This window comes from Hemiscyllium ocellatum, chromosome 5 (assembly GCF_020745735.1).
Source record: "Hemiscyllium ocellatum isolate sHemOce1 chromosome 5, sHemOce1.pat.X.cur, whole genome shotgun sequence".
Taxonomy (NCBI): domain Eukaryota; kingdom Metazoa; phylum Chordata; class Chondrichthyes; order Orectolobiformes; family Hemiscylliidae; genus Hemiscyllium; species Hemiscyllium ocellatum.
This window is the reverse complement of record NC_083405.1, coordinates 81,960,572-81,985,013: the sequence shown is the minus strand read 5'-3', so window position 1 is coordinate 81,985,013 and position 24,442 is coordinate 81,960,572. Positions and strand designations below refer to the sequence as shown.

Below are 24,442 nucleotides of genomic sequence, written 5' to 3'. Positions count from 1 at the left end.
AACCGGAACACACTGCAGAAGCCTTTACAGACACAAGGAGAATGTGCAAACTTCACACAGTCACCCAGAGAATTGAACCCCGGCTTGTGAGGCACAGTGCTAGTCACTGTGCCACCATGCCACCCAGAAGAAACTTGTAGGGATTATTTGAAGCTTGTTTCTGCGAATAATCAAGAAAAAGGCTATCAAACTCTCATACTTTTGAGACCAGAAATTGAAAGAAACAGTTAAGTTAAACTTATAGATGTAGTAGAGAAGGGAACACTTCCTCTGGTATTTGAATGCTGTAAAGAGATGGTTTTGGGATAGATGGAATTTTGTTTTGCCGTGTGTTTCAAAATCTTTCACATAGTTTTGTGCATAAATAACTTGATTTGCTCTATTTCATCACTTTATTTCTGTGTAATAAGCCCTGATTTTATTTTGGAAACCAAACATGTGGCATTGCACAACTGTGTTTCAGCAAAAGCCTAGAACTTTCAAATAAAATATTTTAAAGAATATGATCTATCAAACCAGATTTTAGACTGGGATTTGACTTGTCCAATAATAGCATCATTTGGGATCATAACAGTTGGATAAATGTATAATTCTATGTAAAACAATATAATGCAACACAATACAGCACAGGACCAGTCCCTTTGGCCCACCAATCCTGTGCCAATCCTAATCCTTATTTAGACCCACTACTTACTGCCCATGTGCAGTTTCTATCCCTCTGGTCACCTCATGTTCGTGTATCTATCAAGATATGCCTTAAATGTTGTTAACGTGCCTGTTTCCAGGCACCCACCACCCACTGTGTGAAATATTTTCTCTCCACTTCTCCCCAAAACTTTCCTCCTCTCACCTTGAACCTATGCTCTCTTATGGTCGACCTTTCCACTCTGGGAAAAATCCTTTGATTATCCACCTTATCCATGTCTCTTATAATTTTGTTGATCTCTATCAGGTCAGCCCTCAGCTTTTGTCTTTCCAGTGAAAACAATCCAGGTTATCCAACCTCTCCTCATACCTAAAACCTTCCTAACCAAGCAACTTCCTGGTAAACCTCCTCCGTACCCTCTCGAAAGCATCCACAGCCTTCTGCTCATGTGGTGACCTGAACTGCATACAATATTTCAAATATGGCCCAACTACAGTTCTATACAGCTGTAACATAACATGTCAATTTTTATGTTTGATGCCCCGGCCAATGAAGGAAACATGCTGTATGCCTTCTTGACCACCTTATCCAGCTGTGTTGCCATTTTCAGGGATTTGTCAACCTGTATGCCAGATATCAATGTTCCTAAAGGTTCTGCCATTTATTATATAATTCACACCTGAATTTAACCTTTCAAAATGTATTTGTCTGAATTAAACTCCACCTGTCATTTCTCTGCCCAAATCTGCAATCTATCTATATGCTGCTGTATCCTTTGACAATCCTCCTGCAACTTTGCCAATTTTGGTGTAATCTGCAAACTTACTAATCAGACCACATTTTCCTCCAGATCTTTTATGTACATTACAATAAAGGTCCCAAAAGACCACTAAATAGTTACTGATCTCTTCTGAAAAACACCCTTCCACCACTAATCTCTGTCTTCTATGACCAAGCCAGTTTTATATCCATCTAGCCAGATCACCCTGGATCCCATGAGACTGTATCTTGTGTTCTACTCTCCCATGGGATACCTTATCAAATGCCTTCCTAAAATCCATGTAGACAATAGCCACTGCCCTTCTCTCATCAATCATTCTTGTCACTTTCTCAAAAAACTCAATCAAGTTGGTGAGATATGACTTCCCCACACAAATCCATGCTGCCCTATCACTAACAAGTCAATTCACTTCCAAATGTGAATAAATCCTGTCTCTCAGTACCTTTCCAACAGCTTTCCCACCTCTAATATTAGGCTCAACCAGCCTGTAGTTATTTGAATTATCTCTGTTCCCCTTCTTAAACAAAGGAACAACAATGGCCATTCTCCAGTCCTTTGGAGCCTCATTGAGGCCAAAGAGTATGCAATGGTACCTGTTAAGGCCCTAGCTATTTCCTCCCTTGCCTCCCACTGTATCCTGGGATAGATCTCGTCAAGTCATGGGGACTTGTCTACCTGAATGTATTTCAAGAACCCAACATTTCCTCCTTTATTATGTTGATCTGCCCGAGAGTATTCACACACCTTTCCCTAACCTCAACATCTTTCATGTCCTTTTCTTTGGTGAATACCAATGCAATGTACTCATTAAAGATCTCCCCAATTTCCTCTGGTTCCACACATAACCTCCCTTCTTTATCCTTGAGTGGGCCTACTCTTTCCCTCGCTACCCTCTTCCTCCTTATTTTTATATAAAATGCCTTTGGATTCTTCTTAACCCTGATGGTCAGGGCTATTTCATAGCCCCCTTTAGCCCTCCTAACTCCCTGTTTGCACTTTGAAGTGTTTCTTGGACATGAAAAGCTTTTAGAAATGCAAGATTTTGTTCATGTAACTCTCCTGCTACTACAACGAAGCAGAATGCCAGAACACCATAAAACTATGTGACTATAGACAGCAGTCTTCAAATAATAACTCAGCAATTCATGAAACTAATCGTATATGCTGACACTTGCAATAAGTATGCTTGTATTATTGCACATTATGCAGACACATTGGTGAGAATCACAATAAACATATTTTTGAGGACTAACGTTTTAAAACATTTGTTTGCATTACAATTTCTACTAAGACAAATCTACATGGTTTATTCATAATACATCTGATGAATTATGCACTATCAATGAATAATAGGTTTACATTTGATGTTACTAAACATAAAATATTTTACATCTCTAAAGACATCTTACATAACTAGAAATATTTGTCATGCAATCTGTTAATTGCTGAATTATCTTTTACATATATCTGTAAATGAGAAGGGGATGAATTTATAACCTGCTCCTTTGTAAAATTTGTTTTGAAATTCCACCCTGCAAGAAATAAAAACAGAAGTTGGTACATATTCTGAAAAGGGGATAACACAAAATGTTTGCTGTAGCATTGAACAGTGACCTTTAGCTGGTCCTTCACAAAATAAATCATGAAAATGCTTTCAAGCTACATTACTTATATTTCCAATCGCAGGTGCTGTTTCGCTTTCTGACATTTTTCATACTGACTTCGAAGGAGAAGGAAAGAAAATATTCCTTTTTGTTTATACAGTAACACAAAAGCGTGTAGATGTTATTCTCCCATTTTAGTTGTATATTTTTGTGTTGCTTCCATTGAGATCTGTGAACATAGGGTTTAATTCAGTACAAGCTTCAGCGATGATGTGGCTAAAGAGGAGAACATGCTTGGGCTGGGAATCAATGGTTCAAATTAGATCTGAGACCTTCCTTCACTCATAAGTAAGGTAACAAAGAGATGCCAGGAACTATTTTTCAGATTCAAAACTGAATTACCTAAGGAACCATTTAACTCTTTGTTTCAAGCAGCTTTGCTGACTGATAAAATGTGAAAGCATGCAAGTTGAGGTAATGGAAATTTGCTGTTGTCTGGAGGATTTTATGTTTGAGATTTGTGTATTCGTTTCAGTGCAATACAAAAAAGTCAATGTCGTAAAAGAAGGCAGAAGGCAGGACACGTCTCTTGTGATTTTGGATAGTAAAGGTCGTACAGTCCAATGTCTCCCAACATTTGATGGTGAAACATCTGTCATATCCTCAATATTAATTGAAATTTTTAATTTGTGCAGTGTAACTATATTCTCTTTGGTCTGCCTGAAAGAAATCTGTGACAGAAATTAATTTAGGCAGTCACATTCACTATAACTAGTAATGCTGCTGCAGTTAGAGATAAGATTCTATGTGATTACTCTGAATCACTGAACACAGCTCTGTTGAAGGCTAAGAGATTTGTCCTTGGCATGAAGTCAAGAATTCTATCTTTCCTTTTAGACTTTCTCACCTCCTTTGTCCGAACTATGAGGTGCAGTATCAATTGCCAAGGCAAAGATTTTACTAATTTATCACATTTTTAACTCATCAGTATGCTAATACAGAGGAATAGAGTTGGGTATGTCTACTGGACTTATTTTATGTTGCTACAGCCCAAGGATAACAGCATCAAAATGGATATAAGATCAGTAATTATCGTACTCCCCTGCAATTTCACTGCTACTCACTGTTCTCCAGCCCATTGTGATGGAGTTTGTAAGGCAGTTCAGAGTTATTTCTATACCCTCAGCTTCAATTCAGTGTCACAAATAAGTTATTCTTTGGTGTAGCAGTTTTCTGCAGAAAACGCTTGTTGCCAAATGACCTTCTCAAATGCAACTGTTCTAGCTACAACAACACTATCAAGATTAATATTGACAATTTCATTTACGTAGTATGTCTATGAAATGAAAAGATGTGTCAAAATGTTTTATGGCACTTCAGAGACATCTCACATACATGGGGATATCGGAAATAGGAGCAGGAGTTGGCAATTCAAACCTTCTTGCCTGCTTCACCATTGAACATGATCATGGCTGATCTTATCCTTGTCTCATCTTTACTTTCCTGCCTGCTTCCCGCACTCTTTATCCCGCTGTTCATCAGAAACATACTTACTTCTTTCTTGAATCTGTTGAATGATTCTGCCTGCACAGCACCAGTTTTCACAGATTCACAGCCCTCTGACAGAAGTAGTTTCTCCTCATCTCAGTTTTGAATCTATCACTTCTCACTCTATCCATGCCCTTTTATTGAGAGTGTCCCAAAAGGGGAAAACACATGTTCCAAATCCACCTTGAGCAATCCCCTTTAGCATTTTATACACCTCAATCAGAACCCCCCTCATTTTTCCAGTGAGTACCAGCCCAAGTTATTCAACCACTCCTCATATAAAAGGCCTTTCATCCCTGGAATCAACCTTGTGGACTTCTTCTGAATTGCCTCCAGTGCCATCGTCGATTTTACTGCTCCTCGGATGCTGTCTGAACTGCTGTGCTCTTTCAGCATCACTAATCCAGAATCCAAAATCCTCAATCTAAGCCAATCTGCTTTCCTCAACCCCCTGAGATCTGACCTTCTGGATCAGTCTTTTATACAGCACTTTGTCATACCATATCCACCAAACCCCCATTATCTACTTTGCTGGTTACATCCTCACAGAACTCCAGCAAGTTTGTCAAACATGACATGCCTTCATAAAACTGTGCTGACACTGGTGAACTGAGCTTTGCTTTTTCAAATTTTCAATTATCTCTTCCTTTATGACTGACATCAGCAACTTCCCTACTACAGAGGGCAACTTTCTGGTCTATAGTTTCCCACTTTTTGTCTATATCTTTTGAATAAGGATGTCACATCTGCATATATCCAATCCACTGGTGCCTTTCCAGAATCTGGGGAATTTTAGAAAACCAAAACGAAAGCTGCCACCTCCTTTAATAGTATATGGTGCAGGCTACCAGGCCTCGGAGATGTAAGTGCCGTTAATCCCTTCAGTTAACTCAATACTTTCTTCCAAGTTCTTTTTCACCAAATTTCTTTGTAGTAATTGCAGTTTTTGGGAAGGAATTATTACCTTCCATTCTGAAAACAGAGAAAAGATATTGGTTTAGCGTCTCTGCCATTTCCACGTTTCCCATTATTATGTTGCCATTTTCATCCTCTAAAGAGCCAACATTTACTTTCACTATTCTCTTCCATTTTTTATACTTACAGAAACTTTTGATATCAGGGTTTATGTTTTCTGCTAGTCTGCTTTCACAGTTCACCTTAGCTCATTTGATTTTGTTCCCAGTTACTCTTTGCAGACATTTAAGTTTGCCCAATCCTCCAGAGTGCCATTAACTTTTACAGTATGATATGTCCTAGCCTTTGCCTTTATGTTGTCCTTGACTTCCTTCTTAAGCCATGGATGATTTTCCACCTTTTTACAATGCCTCTTCCTCTCAGGAATATATTTTAATTGTGAGGCATTCAGTTTCTCTCTAAGTATTTGTCACTGTTCTTGAACTGTTCTGCCTGTTAATATTTTTGCCCAGTCCACTTAGGCTAACTCCTTCCTCAGGCCTGTAGAATTAGTTTAGCCAACCCTAAAAGAGTATGCAACTCCGTCTTCACTCTTTCAAACTGAATTTGAAACTTAACATGTTGTGGTCACTCCTTCCAAGAGGATCCTTAAACAGAAGACCACTTATCAATCCTTCCTCATTACAGAATATCAAATCTAAAGTAACTAGTTCTCTTGTTGAATCCATAACATTTTGCTTTCAGGAACAATTCCTCATGCACTCTATGAACCTTTCTTCGAGGCCAAGTTGATTAATCCAATCAATTTGCATGTTCAAATCAACCTAAATTACTGGTGTGCCCTCCTCACAAGCCCTCATTATTTCCTGGTTTATACCATGTCCGACTTTGGAAGTAGTGTTTGGGGGAGGCCTATAAATTACTCCTACATTGGGGTTTCTTCCCTGGCTTTTTATTTCCGCCCAGGCTAATTCAACAATTTGGTTGATAGTGACAATATTATTTCTTAATGCAAATTTGATATTATTCGTAACCAATAAATAAATCAACTTAACCTTCTGCTCCTTCTTGTCTATCCATTCGGAATATTGAGTACCCTTGGCTTTTTAACTCCTACTTCTGATCTTCCTGCAATCAAGTTTCAGTATTCCCTGCCATTGTCTCTATTTGTGCTGTCAGCTCAACAACTTTACTCTGAATACTGCGTGCATTTAGGTATAAGGTTTTAAAATAAGTTCTACTGGTTTGTGGGATTTAATGGGAAGGAGGGTAGCACAGCATACCACAAAGAGGTACGCTGTGGGGAATGGTATTGAGACAGAAAGATGAAAAAGTTGTGGTTGTTGTTCATGAGGAAGTATCAACAGGAGTAACGCAAAAGCAAATGTGGGCTTTTCCAGGTGAATCAAAGCCTGGGCTGGCGATAGAGGAATACAAGGCAGAAGAATAATGTTAGTTTGCTTCATAAATCAGCAGAGCAAAGTATGTGAGTTAAAAGAGCTGAGAGTTTGTCCAGTTAGGTGATAGGAAGGGGAAAAAATGGGGAGAAGAAAAAAGACTCACTGTCACGTAACATCTTTCATGATAAGTTGACATCCCAAAGTACTTTATTGTTACTATTGTAGTGTTGGAAACAAGGCTGTCAATTTGCACCCAGCAGGCTCCCATAACCAGAAAGGTGTCTGCTTTGTTTTGTGATACTAATCAAGGGATAAATAGTGGAATAACTTGCGTGCACTCCTTCAAAACAGTGCACTTGAGAGGGCAGGTGTGGTATTGATATAACATCTCATCTCCCAGACAGAAACAGGAACAGTGCCAGTTGGAAATGAACATATTGGACCTCCTCTTTGAAGTCTGAAAGACAAGTTGGACCAGTATATCTCATTTACCAGTTTTACTAGTTTTTTGTTATGGACAGAAGGCCAGCACTAGTGACCAAGATCTGAAATGGAGGAGAGGAGGGGGTTGTGTACATAAGGGTGCAGTAACTGGGGTCCTGCTGTGCTAAGTGGCAGATTGGGAGCAGAGGACCTGGGCTAAAAACAGCACTGGGTCCTGTGACTTTTGCCCCTGCTGGTACAGCAGCCCCTCAGCATTGGGACATTGGGATCTAAACATTGATTTTTGTTTGTCAAGTCCAGGACTGGGTCTTTGAACCTACAACCTTCAGACTCAGAGGCAAGAATGCTTCCACCTAGCACACAGCTGATACACACAGAAGGATATGTGAGGATCTGAATGAAGAAAACAATAAAGAAAATGGAAAGAATCAGTATGGGTCCAAAGTAGCAATGACAGTATGCATGTAGAAAGGAAATTTAGATTATAGCTGCATTGGTGCACAAGTGACACATTCAGCTCCTCAAGTCTCAGAAGCCATTCTGAATTATTATGTAGCAATGGCAGAGTTTAGGGAAGACATGATATTATTCTAAAAAGCGACCAAAGAAAAAATTTGAAAATGTTCAAAGTTAATTTATAAGGCTGTGTGCTTGTATGATCTGCAAATAATACTCTTATACACTAAGTGCAGAATGATGTGTTTAGTGTCATTTATATACATGAGGGGTCCCTGTCCCTCGGGATATCCTACTCAACACTTTATACCAATTTAATGTAACTCCTTTGATATGAAATAGATCCACAGTATCTTCCTGTACTGCTGCTTGCAGATTATAAAGGTAGAGCTGGGTCAGGCCAGTATTGTCAGGGGGCAGTGATTATTGGAAATCTTCACCTTCTTAAATCGGTTCAATGAGCTCTCTGTTGACAGCTGCCCTTTCTAGAGGTGAACTGTATCGAACCTGAATGAACTGTAAGGAACCGTTGGAATATTGCCATTAATGAATGTGCAACAGCCATGCCTTAGGATCATCTGGGAAACTGTAGGATGGATTTCAGTCTATTCCATGGGTGTTAAACTGGTGTTGTTGTCTGGCTGTTTCTGTGAAATCAATCAATGGTACTAAAACTTGAGTGGGCAAAACAGTTGTCAACTTGAGCTTTACATTTGGTGGCCAAGCTGCAAATCAACCCTGTCACAACTGACTCTGCAAAGAAGTTTTAAAATTAGTAGAGCAGAATTCTTCTGACAGCGTCAATCCTTGTTAAATACAAACATTTTGAAAGATTTAATTAAATATTTAAATGAGTAGGTAATTTTTGCTGTTGAGAATAATCCCATCTGCATCAAATCTAACTTTTAAGGTATGTAAATACTAGTCAGTTTTCGATGGCATTATTTATAGTGATCTTGAGGACTCATTGCTTTATGATGTGTAATAAATCAGGATTACTGATTTGTGGTGATTGAGTAAGTGCAATTGCATCTTATTATCAAATACTATGCCGGTGCTAATAATATTTCTACTACTAATTTTGATTGTGCTGGCGCTTCCCTAGAAACCATAATCAGTGCTTCTGATTATTATCTGCGCCTTTGACGTTGTAATTTCTGTATAACCTGTCCTTGTTTGAAGTGTCAGATCCCAGTGAAGAGTTTGCTGGTTTATGGGCATAGGACATTGTCTGATATGGGTAGAGGTTTGGAATGTGTGATTACTGGGAGAGAGAGATCCTGAAATTACCAAATGTTAGTAGAGTTTTGCAATACTGTGATGTTCTGGGCATGTGGAAACAGGGTGCTTTGACATAGCAATGTAGTACTGGTGAGAGTACTTGAGGGAGGAGTAGCCAGCAGCTGGATCATTGGGAGGCAGGTTTGGGGCAGACCCCATCACTGTTATGAGAGGAAAGAGAGGCAGGTGAGGGCTAAAGTGCGGGAGGTGGGTTCGACCTGGCTGGGGCCCTGTCAAATATGGTGCTGGAGGAATCTTGGTTGAGGAAGGTGTCACTTTGGACTCTATCTCCACTTATCGTTTACTCCTTACCACCTCGCCCCACCCTACCTTCTGCATAAAACCCAACTGTTTCCTAGCTACCATCAATTCTAAGGAAGGGTTACTGGACCTGAAATGTTAACTCTGATTTCTCTCCACAGATGCTGCCAGCCCTGTTGAGCTTTTCCAGCAATTGCTGTTACTACAGAACAACTTACCTTAGGATGTTTTCAAGAATGACAGCAAGCCATATAGGTAGTCCAGACATATTGAATATGATTATGAAGCGTGATTCTTACAGGAAATTCATGACATTTGTAAATCTTAATAGACAATAATGATTTAAATCTGGAATATCTGTTGCAGTCAACTTACTCTGCAAACTTTTTACTAAAGTCCAAGTTGTAGAACAAATGTTTTGTTAATTAATTGACATTAAAATTATTTATTCATATACTGTACCAAAATAAAGTCATTAAATCTCCCTCCAAATTAATTTGCAGGAATTAATTATTGAAATTGAATTTTTTTTCTGCAATGATAAAATATAACTTTTGTGTCTGAGCAAACAAACTTACATTGTGCAATAAAATAACAGGAAGCAATATCTAATGTATTTTTTTTAGATTAGATTAGATTACTTACAGTGTGGAAACAGGCCCTTCGGCCCAACAAGTCCACACCGACCCGCAACCCACCCATACCCCTACATTTACCCCTTACCTAACACTACGGGCAATTTAGCATGGCCAATTCACCTGACCCGCACATCTTTGGACTGTGGGAGGAAACCGGAGCACCCGGAGGAAACCCATGCAGACACGGGGAGAACGTGCAAACTCCACACAGTCTGTTGCCTGAGTTGGGAATTGACCCCGGGTCTCAGGCGCTGTGAGGCAACAGTGCTAACCACTGTGCCACCGTGCCGCCCACCAAGGCCAGGTCTCTTTAATCACTTTTCACACCTCGCATGTGCTCCTTTAAGCTCACCAGTGTAGACGTAGAGCATGCAGAAATGCAGAAAGGCCTTCCATAACGAGTAGAATGGCCACACTGAGAACAGCAAAAACAGCAAAGGTGATTGTGAGTCCAACAGAGCTTAAGCCAGTGAAGCCATTGTGTAGCACCATGTGCCACAACACCTCAGAAAGTTCTGGAGAAAAGAAAAGATTGATTAGTGTCTTCTCAGTGTGATTAATTTCCTAAAGTAATGGCTTCGATTATTTAATTGATGTAAGTTTGATTCGAAATTGTTTTGCATGTCACCTTTATTATTGTGGGGTGGACTTTAATCAGAACTGTGCAGTTCCTGACAGCAGGGACTGAAGTGCGCACCATTTTTATTCATGTCAAAAACCGCAGTGTACCCAATTAAGGTGCAAATCATAACTGTGATAGTAACATGGCCCATACACTATTACGTGGAATGAATGGGCAGGAAGTGCTCCTTCAATCAGTTGACTCAATATCAGGTCAGGGTGAAGTATAAAAATTTGACACTGGTAAGTATCTATTGCATAAGGAACTGGTTCTGAAAGCATTAATACTGAAGATTGTATTAAATTCTATCCCATCTGATGCTGGCACTTTAATATGGTAAGATAGACAGTTCTGGATCTTAAAGAAGATCGATCCTTGTAGTGTCTGTCATATGAATATAACTTGTACCTGATTGCAATCATCCAATGTACTGTATTTTTTTAAGGCAACAGATCCTTATTAAACTAACTAATTTGTTCTTTACTATATGAAACAAAATGAGCACAAACGTAAAAGCAGGATGACAACGATGATTTGATGTGAGGGTAAGCAAGAATCCAACAAGCTCATACAACACTCTTCCAGTGGTGGTTGTCTGAAACTGTATATTATCTGCACGATTACAACAGTAACTAGTGTCTTTTGTAAAAACAATTCACTATATCTGTCTGTTGTTGGTTAGCAGCATGTTATTGCTAATCCATAATTGCCCTTGAAGGTGGTAGTGAGCTACATTTTTGAACTACAGCAGTTCATGTGGTGTAGGCAAATCCACAGTATTTTTGAGAGTGAGTTTCAGGATTTTGAGCCAGTGACAGTGAGGGAACAACAATGCAGTTCAAAGATATATCCTGCAGGTTTTCTTGCTCGCCAGAAGTGGTGGGATATCTTCCTCCCCAGCCTGGAAGAAGATTCCAGCTGTGGATTCCAGCTTGTCACAAAATCTTGACAACTGACTCCAAACACTAATGTAAGTGATCACTTTTTATTCATTCACAGAGTACGTGTGTCACTGGCTCAGCTAGCCTTTATTGTCCATCCTTAATTGCCTTTCGAAGGTGGTAGTAAGCTGTTTTGCTGGGAACCATGCAGACCAGGTGGTTTAGGTAAATCCATAATGCTGCAAGGAAACGTGGGTTCCAAGATTTTGACCCAGGGACAATGAAGGAGCATCATATTGTTCAAGTTAGGTGGTATGTGACTTGGAGGGGAACTTGCAGATAGTGATGTTCCCATGTGTCTGCTGTACTTGTCCTTCTTGGTGGTAGGGGATTTGTAAGATGCTACCTAAAGAACTTTTGAGATTTGTGCAGTATATCTTATAGATAGTACACACTTCTGTCATTCTGTGTCAGTGGCAGAGTGAATGAATGCTGAAGGTGTTAATGGAATGCTTTGTCCACGATGGTGTTAATAGCTTTGAGTACTGTTGGAGCAGCACTCATCCAGACATGTAGAGAGTATTCCATCACACCCCTGACTTGCATCTTTTAATTAGTGGATAGGCTTTGGGATGTTGGGAGTTGAATTACATGCAGCAGAATGTCCAGCCTCTGACCTGCTCTTGTAGCCACAGCTTTTATGTGGCTAGTCCAGTTCAGTTTCTGGTCAATAGTAACCCCAGCATATTGATAGTGAGAGATTCATTGTTGGTGATATCATTGAATGTCAAGGGGTATTAGTTGGATTCTATCTTGTTGTAGAAAGTCGCTGTCTGGCTTGTGTGGTCTTTTCAGCCCAAGCCTGAATGTTATTTAAATCTTGCTGCATTTGGAGACATAGTGGCATTGCATCAAAGGATGTCTGATAAAGTTATAAAGCGCAGGGATTTTGCAAACTGGGAGAAAGGCCAGGCTGGAAACTAAGTGGTCATCATCAGTACCACATGGCAAAAGAGGACAGGTTGTGTAATCGTTGTACGTGTGGAGCCATTCGGGGACCATTTGTAGTCAGTATCCTGAGTATGGTTTGGGAACAAGGGAGTTAAGTGTCTTTTTATATGCCACCATGTCTCCAATTTATCATCTGGATTGGACTGGATCAGCTACTCGAACTGATGCTGACCGCTACAGGACCTCCTTTCACTTGCTCTTTTAACAGGCGTTGACTGCCTTCAGGCTCTCCTTTCACCTGATTCATATGAGCTCATAGCTTCCTCCAGTGGACAGGTTGATGACTGCCACAAATAGCCAGGTCTATCATATGGCCGATGTACATGAGAACCTGTAACATGTTGCTCTGGTTAGTGCCCAGTGCAGCAATGGTTAGATAAGAGGGGAATGAGACACCTAGACCTCTCTTCAGGTATCACTTTTCATCAGAAATAGAGGGAAGTGACATTGTGCACTGAAGTGGAGAAGAAGTATCAGTTCGCCATCTGGAGAGGATGATATTCCTTAGGTCAGTTGTCACTCCTTATCCTCTTTACCATGACCCCACAGCCTCCAGTAGGTAGGGCAATGGAGAGCCCCTGTTTGGAGATCCCCAGTCTGTTAGCATCCTCAAGGCCTCTCACACAAAAGGACATGTGCCAAGGTCATCATATATTGAGGGCACTATTCTCCGTCTTCTCATCAGCTACTGATGTTAGGGTCATACCAAGGCAGAATAAATATAAGTGAAAAATTAAGGTATTATGAGGGTACAACGGTGTCAAGATATTGTAAGTGTTTGTGCACACACATTTATATCATATGACAGTCTAGATTAGAGTGGGGCTGGAAAAGCACAGCAGGTCACGCAGCTTCCGAGGAGCAGGAACATCGACGTTTCAGACGACAATCTGTTCACTTGATTATTGTGTTCATCATGTGCATTTTTTGGGATATCCTCATTCAGAGGTCATATTGCTTTATGAATGCTTATCATTGATGGACATCACACTTGTATGCAATAATGTGATTGTGTATTTGAGATTAATCTTTATTGAATGTGATTTGTATTCTAAGAGCAACATGATTAGTTTGAACGTAGAGCATCTGCTGACTTTCACATAATTTTATTTTCATGCTTGTTTTCAAATGTATCCTTTCCTTCCTCTGTAATCTCTCCTAGCCCTACAACCTTCTCAAATCTCTGAATACCCCCAGTTATGGCCTCTTATGTATCCTGATTTTCATTGCCCCATCACTGGTGGTTGTATTCTCAGCCAATGTCCTTAAGTCTGGAATTCCTATCATAAAATTCCCTGCCTCTTCAAATGTCTCCTACATCAATATTTTTAGGATGACTGTGTGGGTTGGAGAAATCTATTTATGTTGAAAATGTGTTGCTGGTTAAAGCACAGCAGGTTAGGCAGCATCCAAGGAACAAGAAATTCGACGTTTCAGGCCAGAGCCCTTCATCAGGGCTCTGGCCCGAAACGTCGAATTTCCTGTTCCTTGGATGCTGCCTAACCTGCTGTGCTTTAACCAGCAACACATTTTCAGCTCTGATCTCCAGCATCTGCAGACCTCACTTTTTACTCGAAATCTATTTATGTCTCAAGGTTGGCTATCACTGGCATTTCCAAGATCTTTGGCAGTGTCAGAACACATATGTCTCCTCAATCCACTGAAGACTCAATTCTTCATTCATTTATCTCTGAAAGTTCAGCAGGGTAAGTAAATTGGTTACATTTGGGCACTTATTCCAGGAATTAACTGTAATGAATTGAATTTAAGTTACTCTTTACAATCTACCTCTTTGAAAAAGTTTTTGATCATCTGTTCAGATATCATCCTGTGCAGCTCATCACCAAATTTTGTTCAAAGTGCCTTGGTACGTAGCACCATGATAAAAGTGCCAAATAAATGCAAGTTTGCATTGTAATGTCCAATGGAAATGAAGTCCTGTTTTCCTTAACTGTTCTGTCTTGTGACCTGTGATGTGGCAGTGAGGTGCTGGATTGGGGAGGTGGTGGGTACAGGGAGCGGTGGCAGGATGTTTACATTCATTGAAGATGGAGATATCGACAGCAGCCTTTGCAGAGGCAGAGCAATGGAAAAGGTAGCTCATGGTGGGAAAAGAGCACTGCTGACATTTTCCCTTTTTTGTCGGGGTTACATAGGGATAACTTCAAGGTCTGTACTGAGTGCAGGCAACCATAATGCAGTCTACCTCTCTTTATTGTTTTTATTTTTGGAAAGTATATGACACTGGCAAGTATTTATTTAGGCACAAAAACACTGCAGATGCTGGAATCCAAGGTTGACAGGCAGGATGCTGGAAGAACGTAGTTAGCCAGGCAGCATCAGGAGGTGGAGAAGTCAATGTTTTGGGTATGGGTTATACCTGAAACGTCACTTCTCCACTTCCAGATGCTAGGAGAAAGTGAGGACAGCAGATGCTGGAGATCAGAGTCAAAAAATGTGATGCTGGAAAAGCAAAGCCAGTCAGGCAGCATCTGAGGAGCAGGAGAGTAGATGTTTTGAGCATAAGCTCTTCATCAGTCATTCCTGATGAAAAGCTTCCCCTCGAAATGTCAACTCTCCTGCTCCTCAGATGCTTCTTGACTGGCTGTGCTTTCCCAACACCACACCTCCTGATGCTGCCTGGCTTGCTGCATTCTTCCAGCGTCCTGCCTGTCTCGCTAAGCCAGTATTTATTGCTTCTCTTCAGTTCTGCTGAGGCAAGCATAATAAATTGGTATAGAATGACATGTAGGCTGGTAGGGTGGCAGGATGTGGGGGGCAGTCCTCTTCCTGAAGTGCATTAGTGAACTAGTTAATTTTTCTCAACACAAGGACAAAGCTGGAATATCTGATATGAATAATTATTTGAATAAGCCTGAGGCTGCATTTTGTGCAGCCATTGCGTTCCTACATTGTGTCAAATTTTGCCACAATAAGTTTCAATTACACTGTGAATGAAATTTCAGATCCATGAGTTGATAAAAGTTCTTAAATATTTTTCTGTATAACTCCAATAGAGGCAGTCAGATTGGACAATGGGTCTATATTTGGAATTAGCAATTAAGTTATCGCTTCAGTGGATTTTCAAGGATTTTTGCTGTTTCCATAGCAATTCATATTGAATAGAAATACCTGTCTGATTGCATTGACATTTGATTTATGACTAACCTCAGCTATGTGGGCTACCTTTTGTAACTCGTTCTGTTTGCTCTGTATTTAATTACTGGTCATCACTATTTTGTTATATCTCTTAAACATCCAAGGCTGTGTTGGACAACTTCTCATCCTTAGGAACATTAGTTACGTTTTCCTTTGTTTCCATCTCCATCTTCTATGAAGGCTATGATGAAAGATATCTGGGCCAGAAACTTAATTTTAATAATTTCAATCCTTTTGGCAACTATTTATATTATAAATTGCAGTGTTAATCTCACACTATGCTGAAAATTGGCATGTGACCTTGACAATTCCTGTTGGCTATGCATTGTACTATTTTGAGCTTGGAAATTTGAGTTCAATAAGAACAATCAGGTAAGAAAATGCCATATTAATCAAAAATGCTTTAATTAAACATAAGATAACCAGGATCACCTCCTCTGTGACACAAAAACTGAAATTACTCAAAAAGCTCAACAGGTCTGGCAGCATCAGTAAACAGAAATCACAGTTAATGTCTCGGGTCCAAGAATAGACTCTTTCTCAGAACTCATTGAGTAGTCTTTCTCGAGCTTTTATTTCACTTTTGCACATTTGCAAAATTTGTCTAGTCATTTAATCTGCTTTTTATTGTTCTAAATGATGGGAGAATATAAACATTTTAGCTGTGGTGTAAAGTGTTAAAATGGTAGTAATGCCTGTAATTAGTATGCAGTGAGTAAGTTCTTTAACCATTGCATTTCTAAGGTACAGGTTTAGTGTTAAATTCCATACAGCTAAACAGTCCAGCCTGAGGCCTTACAAGAGCCTCTCATGTAACTCCAAAGGAAGTACATTAGATACAGTTTGAGTCGAGGTAAGCACTATGGAATAAGCACAGAATGTTTATCAAGACTGAACTTCTTTCTGCCAAAGGCGTTGTGTGGACATCCTTCCTTAAGTAGTTTCAGTATGTTAGATTATGAAATAACAGCACAGAGGCAGATATCCACCAAGTCACCCTTTATTTACAAGTGCACAGTACATGGGCTCTGACCAGCAAGCTCAAAGCCAGTCCCTAGACTGAGGAGACCTTCCGAATCTCCTGTTTATATCTGTCAGCCAGGGCTCTCTGGCTCAGGTTAACAGGCCCAAGCAAGGGTCTCACAGTCAATGAGATCCCCCTGGCCCTGGTTCCAATCACGACAGATTAATAATACAAAAGTTTGTTGGGTATAATTCTAACCATAGTATTTCAGATGATAACATTAGCACAATATATGCCAGTCATATTCTTTCCCCAGTGGTAATTTTCTGATTCTGGTCTCTTGACTTGCATGAGCTTGATGTCAGCAAGGGATTGCTACAAAATTAAAACACTCCATAGCTCTAGTTTATAAGGATGTTGCCAGAGTTGCAAGGTTTAAGCCATGGAGAGAGGCTGAATAAGCTGGGGCTGTTTTCCCTGGAGAGTCAGAGGTTGAGGGATGACCTTATAGAAATTTATAAAATCATGAGGGGCATGGATAAGATAAACAGACAAATGTGGGGGAGTCCAGAACCAGAGGGCATAATTTTAGGGTGAGAGGGGAAAGATTTAAAAGGGGCCTAATGGGCAGCATTTTCATGTAGAGGGTGGTACGTGTATGGAATGAGCTGCCAGAGGAAATGGTGGAGGCTGGTACAAAGACATTCTTTAAAAGACATCTGGGTGGGTATATGAATAGGAAGGGTTCCAAGGAATGCTGGCAAATGGGACTAAATGAATTTAGGATATCTGGACGGTATGGAAGAGTTAGATTGAAGGGTCTGTTTCCATGCTGTACATCTCTATGACTCTATGACATGCATCAGAACATCAAACCCACTTAGATTATCAGCAGCTGGCAGTTGAGATATTCTTAGCGACACTATTAGGCAAATGTAAACTTATGCTAAGTATAGTTACCGGCATGAGCCAAGCTTAAGGCCCATAAGCGAAGGTATGAGGCAGTGTTTGAGACACAACCCAGGCAGTACTCAATAGTATGGATAGCTTGTTGTACAAAGGTGTCACCAAAGCTGAACTGTTGAGTTAAACATAATGATAGGTAACCATATCAATCCATGAGCAATGCAGCACTAACAGATTTTATAGTTTACTGTTACAGCTATTTTTGAAAGTTATTTATATAATGCTCATTGGAAAAAAACCTAGCTTTTATTTTAAAATAAGACATTTATAGTTAGTAGTTTATAGTTATAGTTACTATAAGTAGTGTCTTTAGATGTAGAAAAAATAGTTTGAAAGTGCACTTAATATGGGAGAAGTGGTAATCACATGATTGACTCAAGTCTGAGATTTTCACAGATACATTATTCTGTACATAGCCATTAATGTGTGGTACATATTAATGAACTTACCGTTGATCTCTATCACCATCTTACCTTAGCCTTGGATGAAAATTTACCTTTTCTTCCTCCCAGTGATTCTTGTCTCCTCCTCCTTTTATTTCTGCCTCAGTCTGCTCAGACTGGAGGATAGAAACCTTTGAGTTGTCACAAAGACGTACCTTGATAGAAGGACCATTAAAAATCATTAACAATTTGTACACCTACACAAAAAGGCTGCATGAAGATAAAATAATGTGATAACATCAATAAATCAAAATGAACAAATAAAAGAAAACAGTGTTGCTTCATTGTATCAATGCAGTTTAATCAGGAATTATTCAGGACTCATTCAATTATGCAGTAAAATCTGTAGGTTCCAATTTTCACTAAATATACGATCAATGAGAGGTTGGGAGGGGGGTTCGATGTGGGCTGAGGGCTAAGTTCCAATGTCCTTACCCATGTTTAGGTTGGAGGGTCAAGTCCAGTTGACTTCCAATGCTAGTAGAGAGAGATTGGGAAATGCTTACAGTGTTAGGGAATGTAGGAGTATATTTCAGCTTGTTGTAGGGTATAGTTTACTGTGTTATCAAAAGTTTCTTTCCATGTAGAAGGATGGTCAAGGACAGATGGGAAAGGGATGGAGCTGGGTTGGTAGGCACAATGGCTCTGTTCATTATAGTTTTGTGATGTGATCTTAGAACTCCTGTTGAGAATCAGAAATGCATTTTTAGTTCAATTCAGTTTCCTGCTCTTTGTGTTTGAAATTACGATCACTATGTGTTATACAATTCAATGGAATTAGCAGAGGCATAGCTGTTAATCCAGGAAAAAATTACTGCAAATGCTGGAATCTGCACTGAAAACAACAACACTGGAGATCACTTGGGTCAGCCAGCATTCATGGAGAGATGATGTTGGAGCTGGTGTTGGACTGGGTGGACAAAGTTAAAAATTACACAACACCAGGTTATAGTCCAACAGCACTAGCTTTCGGAGTGCTGCTCCTTTATCAGCTATGCTCTGAAAGCTAGTGCTTCCAAATAAAGCTGTTGGACTATGACCTAGTGTTGTGTGATTTTTAACTTTGTCCATGGAGAGAGAGCAAGCGAACATTTCGAGTCTAGATGACTCATCATCAGAGCAGAACTGGGACCGCACCCCCCCCAACCAAAATATAACATAAGTGATGTCCCCTCCAAATTCCCTTTCATCTCTGATGAAGAGTCATCTAGACTCAAGATGTTAGCTTGCTCTCTCTCCATGTTTGCTATCTGACCCGCTTTGATCTCCAGCATTGGTTATCTTCAATAGAGATTCCAGCATCCGCAGTAAGTTTCTCCTACATTTTGTTTGATTGACTATCACATCTCTGAATGGAATGCCTACCCTGAAGAAGTTTTGATCTTCCCTACAACAGGAATTCCAATTGACACTTTCACCGTGTACATCTTCATTGCTCTCCATTTCACTGCTGTTTGCCAACTGCTGTTCAACAAGGTGTTGGCCAAAACTCGCTTCCACAGCCATGTTTCCTTCCTCAGCAGCTACCAATAATTCAGATTTACCCCGCATAGATTTCAACTCAAATTTTACCCATCATGTTTTGAATCTACCCAGGATTACAAGTATCTCTAAGACATACCATTTTACTCGGACTGCTGTTCCCGCTGAATCCTGTGATCCATGATCAATGCCATGCCCCAACATATGTGCACCCTTGACTCCATTCTGCAGCAACACCGACTAACCCTCTCTCAAAGCTGAGCCATTCTCCGGTTTCACTTCATCCTTTGCCTCATCCATCGTCTTGACAAAAGAGTTTTTCTCTTCCTTATGGACATCAAAGTGCGCATGCTCAATCTGTCCAGCAGACCCCACCCTCTCCAGCACCCACCCCTTTCTAGCCCTCAGATGCCATTACTTTCCTTTCCCCTGATGCCTCTCCCCCTAACCCAGCCCATGCCATGTGTTCACATAGCTCCTGACCATCCCCTCTCTGAGGCTGATTGTACTATGCTCAGCGAAGGACACAGCTTCATACCCTTACACCCCCACCTTAATGAATGTCAGGCTCATCATGATGTTGAACTGTTTTTCTGCTGCCTCCATCTCCATGCTCACTTCCTCAGGCAGGACCCCGCCCCCCCCATTCCACTGATCCTTTCACCCACCTCCAGTATTCACCCTCCACTTGGACCCCTTCCCCTGACCTCTTAACTGCCCTCGATCTCTTCATTGAAAACTGCCGGCGTGATATCAGCAGTGTCGATTTCTCTGCTCCTCTCAGCTATTCTAACCTATCCCCTTCTGAAACTGCCACACATCACTCTCTTAGGTCTAACTCTGACTGGGTTATCAAACCAGCCGACAGAGGTGGTGTTGTTGTAGTCTGGCGCATTGATCTTTACCTTGTGGAGGCTCAATGCCAGCTCTCAGACACTTCTTCCTATTGCCGGCCAGACCATGACCCCCACATCCGAACTTCAATCCATTGTTGCCAGGATTGTCACCAACCTCTCTACCTCCGGAGATCATCCCCCCCATTGCTTCCAACCTAGTAGTCTCCCAACTCTGGTTAGCTGGCTTCTACCTCCTTCCCAAAATCCACAATCCAGACTGCCCCAGTAAGCCCATCGTATTAGTCTGTTCCTGCCCCACTAAGCTCATTTCCTCCCACCTTGACTCCATCCTCTCTCCACTTGTCCAGACCCTCCTACTTACATCCATGATTCCTCTGATTCCCTCCACCATGTTGACAATTTCCAGTTCCCAGGTCCTAACTGCCTGCTGTTCACTATGGATGTCCAATCCCTCTATACCTCCATTCCCCACCAGGATGGTCTGAGAGCTCTCAGCTTCCTCCTTGACCAGAGGCCTGAACAATCCTCATTTCAACACCACCTCCTAACGCCTGGCTGAACCTGTTCTCTCACTGAACTATATCTCCTTTAATTCATCTCACTTCTTCCATGTCAAAGGATCCTAGTTATGCCTGCCACTTTATGGGGTATATGGAACAATCTTTATTCCAGTCTTACACTAGCCTTTTGTACAAGTTTTTTCTCAGTACAGTAGCACCTTGACTTACGAACTTAATCCGTTCGTGAACTGAATCAATTTTACCCATTGTTCGGATAGCGTGAGAATGCTTGGACGGCTGTTCACAGCACACGCGCCAAAGATGAACTGAATGAGATCACGTGGGGCTCGAGAGCTTTTGCGTTCAACAAGCGCGTAGCAAAGCAGAACAATGAAACCACGTGGTCGCACATAGGCTTTTTGCGTTCGTACCTTCGTTCGTATCTTGAGTTTCGTACGTACATTGAAGCAAAAGTTTACGTACAATCCTGTTCGTAAATTGATTTGTTCGTGAACGGGGTCGTTTGCATATCGAGGCGCTACTGTACTTTGCCAACCACCTCTGAGATATTAAAGAGTTAATTTGCTCTGCTGACCTGCAAGAAATTAAATGCCCTGGGGGCAGGGTAGGATGGCTCTGAATGTGAGTGAGTTTGCTTTCCCACCCCTTGCCATTCACAGCTATTTACATGGCCATCTCCTTTTATGCAGTGATAATTTACATTTGCATTATCATCCCATTCAAAATCAATGAGAACATTGCATTTGGAATTTTGACTACTCCCAGTAGTTAATAAAAAAACAATTTGCAACATTACATTGTTTCTGGAGATGATTAGGTCACTGCATTGTGTCTTGAATGGTATGTCTTGCTTCTGGGGGAGGGGTGGCTTGGACTGCAGCACCATGTGGCCCTCTGCAAGGGTCTTTTCTTTTTGTTGGCGTGGTTTCATCGGGAGGGTGCAACTGATCTTTCTTTCATTTGCAGCCTCGTTTGATGGTGTGGAGGCATTCCTCACTCTGGTTTCCACTGAGGTGAGGATGTTTTAGTGATCTTTTTGTGTGCACGTGCTGGACGCTATGGGGTTCACGGAGCTTTGGGAATCTTGGACCAATGCTTGTGTTTTTTTTGTGCTGTGGTAGTTGACTCGGGTGTCTGTGGACATGATTTATTTTTGTCCAACTCTGGTGTGGATCTTTGGGGGGCCACCTTGTCCATCTTTTTGATTCCTCGTTTTCCATTTCATTGATCATCACTGGGTGACCTGAGAGGAGGTTGCAAATGTGCCACCTTTTTCCCCCGTATTAAAATGAGAAGAATTATGATCAGAGGCGCTTTTAAAAAAAAAGAAAATCGCTGAAATTAAGGTCATACTAATACTTGGGTCAAAAAAGGAAGTTTCAGTATAAATTATGCCATATTGAAAGTGTTTGATATTCAAGTATCTTGATTTGTTAAAATACTAGTTCAGAAATAAGTTTACCTTATTTGAATTAGGATCTCACTTCATTGTGTTGTTTGGGTGTAATAGGGCAGATTTTGTTTTTACATTAATATTATACAACATTAGGTCCTTTTTAAAATGATCAAACATGTAACCTTAAAACAAATTGAAGGCCTTGAAATTCTACAATGCCTGTTTCAAAAAATAATTGTGTCAGTGGTCATGCTTTGCATTAATGTGTTGCATTAAAATATCCTTGCTGTTTTTTTAACGCAGAGTTTTCACAAAAAGAAGAGTGCATTTTAATTTTGATGTTTTGTTAAGATTTTAGAGAATATTCAAACTTGAGGCTGAGCTGTTTAAGTTCTGTCAATTATTGTTTAGACTTCATTGTCCCCCTTCATATTGCAAATTCAACGAATGCTAATCTCTATCAAAGTTGTATAGGAAACATTTTGTTGTTTTCTTGCTATTCTGGATTTTTGAAATATTTTTCCTAACAGCTTTCACATTAGCCAAGTATCAATTTGTTAAATGAAAGTAATTTTTGAATAACCTGAATGGGGTCCCCCAAGAGTTTTATTTTAGGACCACTGATTGTTATTTATAAATGACTGAATTGTTTAGACAGTACAATTCAGAAGTTTATGGATTGTATAATACTTGATAATACTATAAATAGTGAACAGAGTATCAAACTTCAAGACAACTGAGAACATTGAAATAGGCAGACACAATTTAATGTAGTTAAGTGTGTAACTGTCTTCATGCTGATAACTACCTTGGCAAGGAAGCAATGAGAGAGGAAATGCAAAGATATTTTCAGCAGCTAACATCATCTCTAGAGTTTCTCCACTCACAGGTAAAGCACACCTTCAGACCACTGCCCACCCCTCCACAACCTGATGCAATGGATTCAATCAGCTCCCTAGTCATGAGTATGAAAAGTGGAGAAGCTAACAACAGTGAAGAGGAGGTCCATACACTTTTTGTCAGTGGCCTTTCTATGGATTTTAAACTACGTGAGCTTTACATTCACTTTCGATTATTTATGGGATATGATGGTTCACTGGTCAAGCTAACATCAAAATAGCCAGGTGGCTTTGTTACAGTTGACAGCAGAGCCGGAGCAGAAGCAGCAAAGAATGCTGCGTTCACCGATCTTGCAGTGCAACTGCTGCACTTCATGCTCAGATGTGCTGGTATCCTCCATCTGAAGCTTCTCTGCAAGGTTGGAAGTCTCGTCAGTTTTGTGAAATATTTAACTGCCCTTAACCAAGAACTCATTTCTTCATGCAGTGATGTGCAAGGACAGACTGGATTTGTTTTCAGACTGGACTTTACTGCAGGGGATTTTGGATAACTGGCTCATTTCCACTCAACTTGGAGTTGATGGAGTGGTCACTAAGGACTGTGGATTTAAGAACTTTACTGGTGAAAATTTTTCTTCCATGTGGAAGGATCCTGCAGATTCTATCCACTGCATGGAATAGTAATTCTTGTTATAATCATTGTATGCTTTGTGTCAATGACTTGTTTAAACACTGGCTGTCAGAGTCTTACGAATAAGCTGGTAGTGACATCTCGGTAATTATCATGGAATGATAAAAGGAGGGAATGTGATATTAAAGAGTTAATTTGCTCTGCTGACCTGCAAAAAATTGAATGCCCCGAGGGTAGTGTTCTACAGTTAGAATGTAAGTGAATTTACATTGTCATCTCTTGCCATTCAGAGCCATTTACATGGCCATCTCCTATGATTCAGAGATAATTCACATTTGCATTATCATCCTATTCAAAATCAGTATGAACATTATAGTTGCAATTTTGACTACTCCCTTAAGTTAAAAAATTGATTTGCAACAGGTTTGAACATTAAGGGATGATTTACACTGCATTGTTTCTGGAGATGATTAGGTCACTGAGTAGCATGTGACTGGGGGGACTGACTGGGGGTTGTCTTGTGGGCATTACTGACTGTGATATAAAGATTTTGTATAAAAGATGGACTGTTCCTTTGTTCAAAGAGATCTCTCGACACGCTTGGCAAGCATGGCAAAGAGTGTTAAGAGTTTCTCCAAAGTTTGTACTGTATTTGCTTAATAAAATTTTGGTTGTTCACAGAAGCTGGTGTTTGCA

The 24,442-nt window shown here is 40.4% G+C and overlaps 1 protein-coding gene across 1 annotated transcript in view; it reads right to left on the bottom strand.

Annotated features, from left to right (window-relative positions):
- Nucleotides 1-2,877: 2,877 nt before the first annotated feature.
- LOC132816205 (V-type proton ATPase 116 kDa subunit a 1-like) overlaps nucleotides 2,878-24,442 on the bottom strand; it is a 138,521-nt gene continuing 116,956 nt past the window's right edge. Inside the window, exons 17-20 of the mRNA XM_060825698.1 lie at nucleotides 18,074-18,175; nucleotides 17,572-17,689; nucleotides 10,327-10,489; nucleotides 2,878-2,959 (exon numbers count right to left, since the gene is read on the bottom strand). Of these exons, the coding sequence (XP_060681681.1) occupies nucleotides 2,878-2,959; nucleotides 10,327-10,489; nucleotides 17,572-17,689; nucleotides 18,074-18,175 (465 nt within the window). The remainder of the gene's footprint in view (nucleotides 2,960-10,326; nucleotides 10,490-17,571; nucleotides 17,690-18,073; nucleotides 18,176-24,442) is intronic.